This window comes from Bos grunniens, chromosome 5 (assembly GCF_055505025.1).
Source record: "Bos grunniens cultivar Pamir isolate PY7600 chromosome 5, Bosgru_T2T1.0, whole genome shotgun sequence".
NCBI lineage: Eukaryota > Metazoa > Chordata > Mammalia > Artiodactyla > Bovidae > Bos > Bos grunniens.
The window spans coordinates 12,974,215-12,987,802 of NC_141169.1; the positions used below are offsets into that span (position 1 = coordinate 12,974,215).

Genomic DNA, 13,588 nt, shown 5'->3' on the forward strand with positions numbered 1-13,588 from the left:
CCTCAAATGTGGCAAGGATGTGGAATAACTGGAACTCTCATAAGCTGCTTATGGGAATGTTAAATGTTATAACTACCTTGGAATAAGTCTGGCAGTTTCTTAAAATATTAAACACTACCAAATGACTCAGACATCCCACTCCTAGGTATTTAAACAAGATATATGAAAGTTTATGTTCAAATAGAGCCTTCTCATAAGTGTTGATTGCAGCTTTGTTTGTAAACTGGAAACAATTCAAATTCTGTTCATCAACAGATGAATGGAAAAACACATGGTAGTATAGCCATACAAATAGAATATTACTCAGAGAAATAGATGAAAAGAAATGAACTATTAATATGCACAAAACATGGAAGAATTTCAAGATAATTATGCTCAGTGAAAGAAGGCAACTCTCACCCCTGAAAAAGTGCATGGCGTTATTTCCATTTATGTAAAATTCTAGAAAATGAAAACCCGTCTCTCCTGAGAGGAAGCAGATTCGGTAGTTGCCTGTGTCACTTTGCAGTATAATCAGGGGAGACACGTAGCCAAAATCATCCAAGCTAATGGATCACAACCTTCCAGCCCAGCACTGGTGTGTGATTAACTCAGGGAGGAGGTGCAGAGGAATGAGAGGCTCCTGATCCACGTTCCCATTGGTGTTCAGCTTGGAACTGATGAATTTAGTGTTGGCATCATTTGTCCATTTCAGTCCAAGGACTGACTCTCTGGAACTGATTGCCAAGAAAATAAATGCCTTAGCTTCACATCTACCATTGCAGACAGCCTCTTTTCTGATTAGTTTGTATATCACAGGGCAAGATCTTCACACATGTGAGGGTGAAGATCTTTGTTCTTTTGTGCATGGAGATTTCAAGCCTTTTGTTGGAGCAAAACATGCAAAAATGAAAGAACAGAATGAAAAGAACAAGAGAAAAAAGATAAAAGACTAAAGAGTATTGGAAAGAAAAGTGCAGGATAGTGGAAGACTATATATAAGGCCATACATGTATAATTCACTTGTAACTATTAAATAAGTCATAAATTTTAAGATATTTATTCATTCAAAGGGGCAAGGTAATTAAATTTATTGCAAAAGTTTTAAATGAATTGATTTTTGTCATTTACTTAATAGGAATCTAATCATTTTAATAGGAATAATAAGTGGATTTAACAGGCTTTATGACGTGCAAATATATAGTGGTGTCTTTAACATAATAAAGTGTCTTTAACATTTGGAAAACCAACTAAAGCATTTATACAAGTGACTTAATATTATTATATAACATTAATTATATATGATATATAATATTATTGGAGAAGGAAATGGCACCCCACTCTAGTACTCTTGCCTGGAAAATCCCATGGACGGAGGAGCCTGGTGGGCTACAGTGCATGGGGTTGCAAAGAGTCAGACATGACTGAGCGACTTCATATAATATTATACAATAATACAATATTAATGAAATTAATTATATTAATATAACATAACATTATATAGCAATTATACATTAAGATATTAATATGACACATTAATATTATTAAGTCACTTATATAAATATTTTAGTTGGTTTTCCAAATTTTGATTTTCATTAATACTTTCATTATTATGCTGAATTTTGGGTTATGCTTAATTATTCCTCATAGATGGTGTGGATTATGTTAGGAAAAAGTCTATGCATGCTTGAATACGTTTATTCTTAAAAATATATGGTATACATGTATGTTTTATGGGGGAGTTTCTATCACATGTTAGAGTGTGGTCTTTGCAGGTATCTATATCATATTTGGGAAAAGTCAAGCAAAAATGATAGATAAAGAAAGACTTCCACAGTGTTTTATCCTGAATGTTCTGAGGGATAGTAGAGGAGGAAAAATATGAGTTTAATCAAAACACCTTGGCTATAGCCAGGAATTCCCTTTCCTGAAATAGATCCTAATGAAGATATGGCCTTTTGAATGGGAGACTACACTGAATTAACACACAGATCTTGGAGTTAAAAGACATATATTTAAAATGTCAGATTCATCACTTAGAGGCAGTCAGACTATAGACAATTTCTCAACCTTCATTTCCTTATCTGTAAAATATGGTGGTAAGGGTACCTATCTCCCAGGGCTCTTGAGAGGATTAAATGAGATCACAACACGGACTGTGCTCCCAAAATGCCTAACACCTAAAAAGTGTTTAGGGCCGGGAGCTGTTTCATAAAAGTGGGTCACACGTGGCTGTAGAAGATATTAGAGCAAGAGGAGCCAGGCTAAATAAAGCTTTGACCACTGGGAGGAGTAGGCAACTAGCATTTAAGTGAAATCATTGTGTTGTCCCGCGTAGTAGCCACTAGACAATGTTGTTGTGTACATTTCAGTTAATTAAAATTAAATAAAACTTATAGTTTAATGGCTTACTCACAGTAGCCGTACTTTATATGCTCAGTAGCCACACGTAGCTGATGGCTACCACATCGAGGAGCATAGGTATTAAACCACCTTTGTATAAAGTTTTACTGGATAATGCTGGCTGTAAAGTGTCTATCCAGGTTGGGCTAAGCATCGAGGCAATATTCATGAATAACTGGTTAATTTACCTAAGGTCCACATCAAAACTAATCTTCTTTCTACTTTTTGATTTTTCTTTTATTATATAGAATCTGAGTCTTATCAAAACTCTGTTACCCAAAATTCTGTGCCATTTTCAAGCTGTTAGAATATTTTTGATCACTGTTTATACCAGTGCCTGTAATTGCTTTCAGAGAGATTCTATGGAAGAGGCCGTCCTTGGTTTTTTTGACTGAGTTTCTGAATTCTATCATTAGCCTCAACATCTCTGCAATTATCCATATCTGGTTATTAGCATGTTATTTCTATACTCCTCCTCCACCTCCACGTCTCTGAACTGGAAGCTGGGAGACTGGGAGATTCTTAAAGTGATCATTCTTTTAGTAGCAGCTGGTTCTTAACCGCCCTGGGTGAGAGAGGGAGACAGGATCTCTATCCTTTGCTGCTTCTTCCTAATTACATTCCTAATAGATGGCAAGTGTGGGGATAAAGCATGGTTACATTTGTAGTATCTACAGGGTAGCACTTTAAGGTATGCTGGGATACATGGAAAGGTAACGTGTAGCCAATGCATTGACTGTCATTAGTTACCCAAACAGCCCGGGGGCCTCTTTCAGCTCCCTGACCCACATTTCATCCATGCTCTGCTGTTTTTCTCCCGCAGGGTTATTTCCTGAGTAAAGCCCAGAGCTTAGGAGTCCCTCAGCAGAAAGCCCTGTTCTGACCTCCCTTAACAGGCAGTTTCACCTGCTGGGCTAGTGCCTTTCTGCTTCCTAGTCAATCTGTTAAGATTTTAGCAGGAGATTCTTGGATACCTTTTCACAAAACATATGGGAGATTGTAATTACTTTGGCCTGGTACAATTTTAAGAATTGAGAGAGCAAGGACGAGGTGCAAATCTTCTGTTCATAAATAACTAAATCTGTGGGTGCTTTAAAAGGCATCCTAGGCAGCAGGAGAATTTATGTGCCACATTTCACCCTTGGCACACTTTCCAAATGAATTGTTCAAAGAGAAGTTGTATTAGGACAAATAGAAATGACGACCAAGACCAGATGTGGATTTTTAGTTAATATTTATGCAACACCCAAAGGGAAGATGGTATTGCACAATAAACTAAAAATGTCTTAGGCAAATAAGGAAATCTTTACCCCAAGGAACTGGCACCGCAGAGGTATGAATTATACAACAAAGGACTGGGAATACAGAACAAATGCAGGGTAGGTGAGGGCAACTATAAAAAATAATTCATTGAGGAAGTGGTGAGGTAGCAGATGTGTGGAAACTACTTGGGGAAAATAAGGGCTTAGCACTTTTTTGGCCAGTCTTGTATCTAAGGTAGAAAACTCAAGGCAGCCAGCTTAATTTCCTTCCTCTGTGAAGAGCAATAGTAACTTTAAATAGAATATATATATTTCAGAACTCAGGCAGCAATCTTATAATCTCATCTTAATAAATTAAAAAGGAATGTCCTCAGGTTTGAAATGATCTCCAAGGAGAGTGATGACATCTTTACATCTTTAATCTGATTTCTCCCCAAAGTTGTTTAAGGGAGGTTGAAAATGCAGGCTTCGGCTGCTTCTGAGCCCTTGGAAAGCGGTGAAAGAGACCAAGGCTTAATGCGCTGGAAGAGTACTGAGACCCACGTTAAATTATAGAAGGAAAATTTGTTAAAAGCAACTGGATTTCTCACACACAGCTGGATTTCCAGCCTTTCATTCATCAGGATTGGCAAGATGTGCCACTTTATGGCATGTCTCACAGTGTTCTGTGCTTCTAATTCAGAGAAGTTGGAGATGGGGAGAGGAGAAAAGGAGGGGGCGAGGGAGGAGTATAGAAAATGTTCCTTTAAAACTGTGGGAGTCTTGAAAATGGAGACAGCTCTGGGAAATGCTTACAAGCTTTTAGCAGGCTGAACCCAAAGCTCTTATACTTTCATTCCTCTGAGTCCTCTTAATTATTGAACAGGGCTGTCTGTGACTTCCTACCTCTCCCACTTTCCTGCAGAGTCGATGCATTCTTAAGAAGGTTTAACCTACTTCCTCCCTCTCTCCTTTGTTAATTTTTCACTATCTCTAACATCGACAACAAATCAGCTTGCCCTATTCTCAAGATTAAAGTTTGTGTATTTTCAGTTATTATAGTTTCTGCTGAACATATTTACTTGTTTATTTATTGTCATTTTTTTTTCCTTTTAGCTGTCCAGATATTTTATAGGTGCTGGGCATCACATGGGAAACAAAACTGCTAAGGTCCCTGGTTTCTTGGAGCTGCTATTCTGGTGGTGATTCTAGATACTGACACCTATGATGAAGAAATTGATGCTGGCAGATGTGACAGGGATCGCTGGTGGAGAGGCTACTTCCTAAAGTGTGGGCTGGAAAAGCCTTTCAAGGTGATGACATTTGAACCAAGACTTGAATGCTGAGAAGGAGAAGGTCTGGGTGGAAGGCATTCCATGTGGGAGAAAGAAAAGTGTAAATTCCAGAGAACAGGATGTCTGTGTGGCTGGGGCACTGGAGCGCAGTGAGACCGGGAGAGTCACGGGACCAGATGGAGGCTTGCTGGTCGTGGTAAGGATTTGGGTTTTATTCTACGTATAACAAGAAGTCACTGAACATTTTTTTTTCTCCCCTAAGCAGGGAGTTCATAGGGTTTCAAAAGAATCCTTTAATACCTGAAGTTATAACTGAGGAGCGGTGGAAATTACAGTAGAAGCAAGGAGACCACTTGGAAAGCTTCTGCATTAGTCCACGATGGGAACATGGGTAGCTTGGATGAGGACTGCAGCAGTGTGGATGTGATGAGATGTGTTTTGGAGGTAAATGTATTAATTGACAGCCTAAAGGATAAGAGGAAGTTGGAGATAATGAAAGTGAAAGTGTTAGTCACTCAGTGATGTCCAACTCTTTGCAAGTCTATGAGCTGTAGCTGGCCAGGCTCCTCTAGCCCATGGAGTTCTCCAGGCAAGAATACTGGAGTGAGTAGCCATTCCCTTCTCCAGAGAATCTTCCTGACCCAGGGATGGAACCCAGGTCTTCTGCACTGAAGGCAGATTTATTACCATCTGAGCCACCAGGGAACCCTGGAGAGAGTAATAATAATAATGATAATAAATAATAGTTACCACTTCTATTTCATTTAGGTAATAAGTGCTTTATACATGTTGACTACTGTCATCTTCATAATGATATGCCCAGAGATAGGTATTATTATCATCACTGTTTTATGAGAAAACTGAGGAACAAAGAGGTTAAGTGACTGGCTAAAGATCACCCAGATGGGAAGCACTAGAATAGAGACTCACACTCAGGCATCTGATTCTAGAGAAGCTTGATCTTCCAGTGTCCTAGGATCCAGTATCAACAGGTAAGTGCGATGGAGAGACAGAGAGGACCTTTGATGGGGCAAACTTTTTGACAGTGGGCATAGGTTATGAAGTTAAAAAAAAAAAGGTAAAGATCAGTACCTACTTTTAAAGATACAATTCCCTCTTATATGCATTTATGTATGTTTTTCCCAGGGCACAAAAATGGAACCATCCTGCATGGCACAATATAATGAATATTCATGGTTTCATCTGTGTCTACATCGATTTCCTCGTGAACTCAGGAAAAGATAGACCTTTGTTTTGCAGACACTCAAATCACGGTACTTGACTTTCAGGCCACTGCCAGACATCCTGGGGATGGGGGTGGCGGGGCGGTGATCAATTTCTCCACGCCGTTTTGGGGAACTTGCTGGGTAGGTGCTGGTTAGGTTTGAGAGGCGGGGGAGAGGGGAAGTCGGCCTTTCCGGGTCAGTTTTTTAATGCTTTGCGGATGCTAAGCAGCAGGGGGCGCTGCAGCAGTGTACTTCGTGGTCCAAGCGAGCTGCTCATCCAGCCGGAAAGGCCAAGTAGAGAAGAGGTGTGGCCCGCAGCCCACTGTCCTCTTCGGTCTTGCAACTTTAGTACCCAGACCTCGTTCTACACAGACCATTCTTCTACACAATATTTCATCATGTTGGATGCCTTCCATTCGGTCTGCATCCGGGCGGAAAGGAAAGGGCATTAGCTTCCAGTCTTTCTAGGTTTAAGGATAGCGCCGTACTGGGTCGTTAAGACGTCTCTTCTCTGTTCGTTCTCCCAGCCCGCCTGACAGTTCCCTTGAAACCACGAAAAGCCGCCGCAGCTGCGGGTATGCCTGTGTGCGTGCTAATCTTTTTGTCCTCTGTTGGGGTCCTTTCTTTTTAAGCTAACTGCGGGAATATTTCCCTCCCCACCCGTCTCTCCATTGACATTTGGGACAAAGGTCGGCTCGGAGCTGAAATCTCCCTCCTAAGATGCCACCTCAAACTCGCCAACCCCCACTACCCACTCCATTTCGGCTCCTGCACAGTGAGGGTGTCTGACGCGTCGCGTGTGTGCTCGTGGCGACCAAGTCTGCAGCACTAGCCAAACCTGTTCTTCCTCTCCCGGTCCCCAGAAGTCTCTCCAGCTGACCGGACTTACGCCTGGCATCGCTTGGCACACGCAGCGCCCGGGGTTGAGATCCCGCTGGTGTCAGGCGCCGTCAGGCAGCAGCGGAGCGAGCGACCGCGTCCTCCCGGTCTCATTTTTCCCGCGCCCAGGGCGCACTCCAGCTACCTCTTTGGGCTGTTTTCCAGCCGTTGCCCCTGGATCCCCGCGGCTTCCCAGACTGAAATCGAAGGTGAACGAAACAGGGGGAGGGCGGGAGGTGGGAAGGCGGAGCCTCCCGCCCGGGGAGAGAGTGGGAGGAGCCTCTAGCCTAGGGGGTAATGTGGGCGGAACCTTAGGGGGCGGATCTGGGTGGGGAAAGGGGCTGGGCGATCCGGGGATGGAGGGTTGGCCACGCAGGCGCGGGGGGCAGCGCCGAGAACCACACGCGGGAGCTTGTGGAGGCTCCAGCCTCCGCTTCTCACTTCACTGGAGAAGGCGCTAGGGCCGGGAGGGGAGCTAATAAAGAGTGAATGAGCTGCAGCCGCTGTGGCGGCCGGAGTCTGCCCGAGCGGCATAGGAGCCGTGTGCCCGGGAGGCGGCGAGGGGAGGCGGTTTGCCTTGTCCCTCCCAGCAGCCCTTCTCTCTCTCTCTCTCTTCCTCCAGCTGGTCCCAGAGCCCGGCTCGGTCCGGTCCCTCTGCCCCTACCCCGCACTCTCCCACCTTCTCCGAGTCCCACTCCGCACCTAGGACGCCCCGCACTGCCATGGGTTAGGGTGGCGGCTACGAGCCGCGCGAAGGACCAGCCTTGTGCATCCGCCGGGGGACGCGGAGCCCGAACGCCGCTCGCCGCTCGCCGGCGCAGGGCATGGGGAGCGCGGTGTGAGCCCGCACCCGGGGAGGACGCAGGAGCTGCGGAGACGGGCGAGGAGGAGGAGGAGGAGAGCGGTGGATTGGAAGGACCCGAGGGAGGAAGGCAGGGTGGGGAAGCGAGGGAAAAGTGAAGCTGGGAGGAGAAAGCGGCGGAAGGTGGGGATTGATGCTTCTGTTTTTTGTTGCCGCTGCTGCCCTCGCGCTGGGAGCCGAGCCGGAGAGAAGGCGGTGGAGAGATGATTGCAGAGTTGGTGAGCAGCGCTCTGGGGCTCGCCTTGTATCTCAACACCCTGAGTGCGGATTTCTGCTATGATGACAGGTAAGGGGGTGAGAGGAAGGGGTGACGGGCTGCCTGGGGACTCCGCGGTGGCTTTGAAGCTTCCCGCTTTAAGGCTGGAAGTGCATCTTGGAGGGACTGTTCCTGCACCTGACCGCTTAGGAGACGGGTAAACATCCGAACCTAAAGCAAACATTCGGGACGCGGGCTCACAGGGCGGGCTGAGGGAGTTTGGGTTCTTACTTTGCAGCAGGTTCCTCTCCTTGCTTCTAGAGTGTTGGCAGATGCTTAAGTTTCTTAGCGGAAGTCACAGCAATTTGGGAAACTGTTTAATGAACGCATTAAAAACAATTCTTAGGTATTCCTTGGTGTAACAAAAGCACATTGAGCGATTTTACGTCTGGGCTGGAAGGAAGCTGCTCCCTGCCCTCTAATAGATCTGCCCTCTAACGTTTCCTTTTATTGATGGGACACTTTTATTTCCCGAGGTTGAAACACACATTTGACAGTTGCCCAAATAGTGGAGAGATCGCACTGTTTCAACTTTCCCTTTTGACGCGTGGTGTATATTTGCGCCAGGGCAGTGCTGCGCCCCCGCCTCCCTCACAAATCGATGAAGTATTACTTTATAAAAGTCTGGGCCTTCATTTCTGTTTGGGAGTTTTACTTTAGACGTTAGCGATTCTTTTGTGCTAACTGGGGGAAGAAGACGCCCCTAGAGACTGAAGTTGTCTTCTGCATTTGGGTTAGTTTGGGTGGCTAATGAGACCTGAACTGTGTTGTCAAAGAAACTGCATCGATTTCTGGGAAATGTCACAGTTGTGCTCGTGTCTCTACCTATTTTTTTTTAAACGTTGTTAGTGTTTAGAAACTGATGAAAAGCTCCATTAGGGGAAATTCCAATTTGTGTCTTTCCGGTGACTTAATCTGATTACAATGAAAACAGATGCATAATTAAAATATATTAGGGAGAACAGCACGCCTGGCTAAACTTATTAACCGTCCTGGGGTGTTTCATGCTCCATTGAAATTAAACCATCCAAAAAGTGAGCACAGATTTACTTTGACAGCTTTTCAGCAGCCTCTCTGGGTTATGGAAAGTGAATGGATCCCCAGGGTCAGGGAGAGGCAGTGAGTGAACTTAAGCAAAGTGGTTGATGGGGAAGATGAAGGCAGAATCTTCTCTAGATGGTGATTAGCCAGATTCTGTATCCTCTGCTGTGCCCCCTCTCCCACTTAAAAGGGTGTTCATAGTTGTACACCTTAAGTCACCAAATCTTGGTTCACACCCACGTCTGTTACAAAATCCCCTGGTAATAGACGCAAGAACATCCAGCAGACCCTTCTCAGTGCCTTTTATGTAAGTGTCTATCAGATACTAGTTGATAGAAAGCCACTGGTAGACATAAACTTTTCCTTAACTTTCAAGCGATGTGCATGCGGTCTTTAGCAATTATGCTGCAAGCTCTGAGAAACAAATGGTCTGTATGTAAGAGTGATATGAGCTGCTTCTGTTCCCTCCAACTTTGTGTTACTATGCACCTGCTATTTTCTAGAGTACTGGCAGAAAAAAACTCTTGCTTTCCAGAGTTGGGTGACTTTTCAGTAAAGTGAGCTCAGGGGAGAATCTGGGCTGTTACTGGTACTGTTGGGGACAGTTTGAAGAGTAAGTATTTAAGCCAATAATTAAGAGCTTATATAAGAAAGTAACTTACTGTAATACTGTAACTATTGTAGAACACTGATAAATCAAGCATCACTGGCGTGGCTACTCTTTATTGCTGTCCAGTTCTTTAAAAAGTACATGTCAAAAGAATCTATCCAATAAAGATTAAGGCTGGAGCTCAACTACCTTTGAATGTACTTTTCTCTGTAGACTTAAAGTTTATTTTGTGTTCTTGACTCCTCAGTCAGAAGTGTTAGTGTTGTAACTTGGACAGAGTGTAAGTATGATGATAAATTAGTTGTGCTTTGATAGTTGGCAATTGTTGTAAGTTCTTTACCTGCTATAGATTGAATGGAGTGTCAAAATTCCTGACATACCTAGCTGCATAGGTGAATTTAATGTGATGATTTGCCTATATCTGATGCATGCTCGATATATGATATATATCAGTATATACCAATGTGACAATGAAGGCCTGTAAATTATAGTTAGCTACAATTTGAAAAGTGTATTTGACTCTAGTTTTCCTAGTAGCAGAATTGTGTGTGTGATTACATATTCTTCAGAGTATGAAGTCTTACAAGTATCACTTGCTTTTTATGAATCCTAGAAATTATGAAGTATGTATTAATAGGAGCATGGAACTTCCTCAGTGTCTGCATAGCATGTTCAGGTAATTCAGTGCCAAGGTTAACTGTAGATTGTGACTTCCCACTTAGACTTTCTGACCACTGCTCTAACTCACTGGTGTGAGAAGGGGAAAAAAGCTGGGAGTGGCAAGTGGAAATTGTAGGAGGATGGTAATGTGTTTATTTCCACCACTCCATTTCAGACTACAAGGACTCAGGTGTGAAACTTGTTTAAACTACATCTGTGGTTTCTGCTGCTTCCCTGCTTTCCCAGCCTGCCCCAAAACTTTAGTGAAATATGGTTTTCAAAGGAGAGAGTCGTACTGGGAATGAGAGAGCAGCTCAAGGAGAGAAATGACTTTTATGCTCGACTTGCTTAGTGAAATCAAGACTCTGCATTTTAGCTGACGAATCTGGCATTTACTGTAGGAGGGCTTTCTATTGCTTCAGCTTAAACGTTATTGCTGTGGTACTTCTCCAAGTTATCATTTCTTTTAAATATAGTGATCAAATTTACTTTATAAACTATATATGTAATTACGTTCAGTGTTTGATGTAGCTTGGTTGAGATTAAGTGGTAATCTGAAACCTTCTTTTAGCAAAATCAATTTCCCTATGGTAAAATTTAATATTTTACAAGTGTTTCTGTGCTAAAGTTAAGAATATGGCTCTGATGTGATGAAACAAACAGTAGAAGAGTGGAATTCACCATATCTGATGAAAAAGCATATATGGTTTCAGCTTCTTCCTCCTTTCCCCTTGCTTTCAATCTAGTAATAACTGTATTGAATCTTAATTTGTGGTTAGAGTAAAATTGGAATTGTAAATATACAGTCGTTGCTAAGTTTTAAGTCATGTTGCATGTGAATTCTTGAAGGACCATTTCATTTTCTGGAGAAATTTAATGTTAGGCTAGTGGGGAAAACTTGCTGACCTGAAATTCTCTGCTCTCTGACTTATTTGTTGAGGATAACGTTGCATCACTTTCCCTTCATCCTCTTTAAAAGTCCTGTTATGTTTTGCATAGAGAGAACACCAACAGAGGAGTCCGTTTACTTCAAAGCAACAAAAGTAAAACTATAACTGCTGTTTCCTACTCTCATTTCATTTTGCATATATCTTCTAATTGATGGCATGCTTTTTATAGTAGGTAACAAGTAAATAAGTTAATGCCGCAAATTCATCTTTTTATTCTAATGTGAGTAAAATAACATTAATTTAAAAAGACAATTTTGACTTTCTGAAAGTAGGAAATGGGCTTGTGGCCGCTTTGAAAAAAATTTTCTTTATTGCTCATTCTGCAGTTGTTAAACTCAACCATAATCATTAACATTATCTTTGGGTTTCTTAGTTACTGGTGTGCAGTAATTGTGTAAAACTTGGTGAAGCAACTCCACAACAGGAATTTCTACTCTTGAAATCAAAACCACCCCAAATTCTCAATAACACATTCCTAGTTTAGTTATTCATCTAGGTGTAAATGTAAATCTCAGTTTAAAAGTACTCATTTTTTTCCTGAATGTCATAAAGAGTTTTATTAACAGTATTTAAATGAAGAAACAGAGGATTTAAAGTATGCACACAAGTTTTTTTTTTAATATATATATTTCTTTTTCTGAAGATATTAAACTATATTTTCTACTTGATCTTTTAATGTTATTATCAGTTTGGGCTTTTGACCTGGTATAAGAATTTCTTGTGAAATGACCAGTTCCTCTAACTTCTCTATAAAATGTTCTCTCTAATAAATTTGCCTTGGACCAATCTGGGTTTGTTATCTTAAAGTTGTAGTATGTTCAACCATTGAAAATGTGTCTGGTATTTAGTAAATGAATGTTTAGAAAGAATTACTATAAAATCAAAGTAAATAAGAGAGAAGTTTGTTTTGCATCTAAGGTTGTCTTTTTAGGTCTTTACTGGAAGAAGCCAGTGTGTACAAGAGTGTTATTTCATTCTCATTTCTTTCCCAGTTGAAAATGTATTGAAAAAAAAAAAAAGGCCAGTGGATACAATTTACAGTTTATAAAATATTTTAGAGGACATTTTATTTTCTAGCTAAGTTTTGACTGTTTAATCACATCTATGTGGAGAAAGTCATTTTGCTGTTTGAACAAGTACATCTCTTAACAGTAAATTAAAATTAAGTGAAGCCTGTATGGATTGCTTTGCCTTACCTCTGTTGAGCTTGTCACATGGGGTTTATCCTAGCAAATGACCCAAATACAAGCACTGAACGGACATGCACAAATGCCACAGGGAAATTTCTTGCCAGCCATCTGTCTCTCAGTTGCTTTCATATATAAATGTACGGGGTGGGGGGCAGGGGGTGAGCTGCCTGTATTATTGCATATTATCAGTTTACATCATCTTGTCATCTGCACTTAGTTTTTCAGAGCTAATGTACCCCGTAGTAACACTGAATTCCCTGCTGCTATAATTCTGAAAGAGCTTCAGCCTTTTGGATTCCAACATGAGTTAAGAGCAGTTTGTCTTCCTAATCTCTGTTGCTATTTAGCATGCTAAAAGCACCTATTTAAAATGCCTTTGATGGTGCAGCTCTTTATCAGAGGTGAAGGGTATGTTTTGTTTAAACCCAGCACCTTCAAAATACTAGGAAAGGACAAAGTTTACCCTTAAGGCGCTCTGGTAAATCTGTGTCTGACAAACCTACTTTCTTATAACCTCATTATTCTCACCTAACATGCTTTTAACACACTAATATTCATCTCTTAAGTTTTTGATTCTCTCTTGGAAGCTAAATCTTATATGAACTTGGAGTCCTTCCTTAAATGGCTTCACAATATTGACAAGTGTGGCGGCCTTGATGGAAAGGACAAGTGGGTTGCTGAATGTAATGACCTTCCCTCTATGAATAGCTGTCTTCATTAAGAGCCTAGCTGAAAAAGAGTAGAGAGCCCATCACCAGGAGCTACATCCGTCTACTTTTCATGGGATGAAAAAGGCGTAATATTTTGAATCATTACAGGTGGAATTATGCACAACGCTTGATGGTTTCTTTAAAGATCTGATTTGTATGTGTTTTTGAGGGAGGGATTGGGAGCAAGAGGAGAAGAGGACGACAGAGGATGAGATGGCTGGATGGCATCACTGACTTGATGGACGTGAGTCTCAGTGAACTCCGGGAGTTGGTGATGGACAGGGAG

At 42.0% G+C, this 13,588-nt stretch overlaps 1 protein-coding gene across 1 annotated transcript in view; it reads left to right on the forward strand.

The window, feature by feature from the left end:
* The first annotated feature begins 8,035 nt into the window (after nt 1-8,035).
* The window catches only part of TMTC2 (transmembrane O-mannosyltransferase targeting cadherins 2), a 497,284-nt gene continuing 491,731 nt past the window's right edge, over nt 8,036-13,588 (forward strand). Inside the window, exon 1 of the mRNA XM_086398902.1 lies at nt 8,036-8,171. Within this exon, the coding sequence (XP_086255028.1) occupies nt 8,089-8,171 (83 nt within the window). The 5' untranslated portion in view covers nt 8,036-8,088. The remainder of the gene's footprint in view (nt 8,172-13,588) is intronic.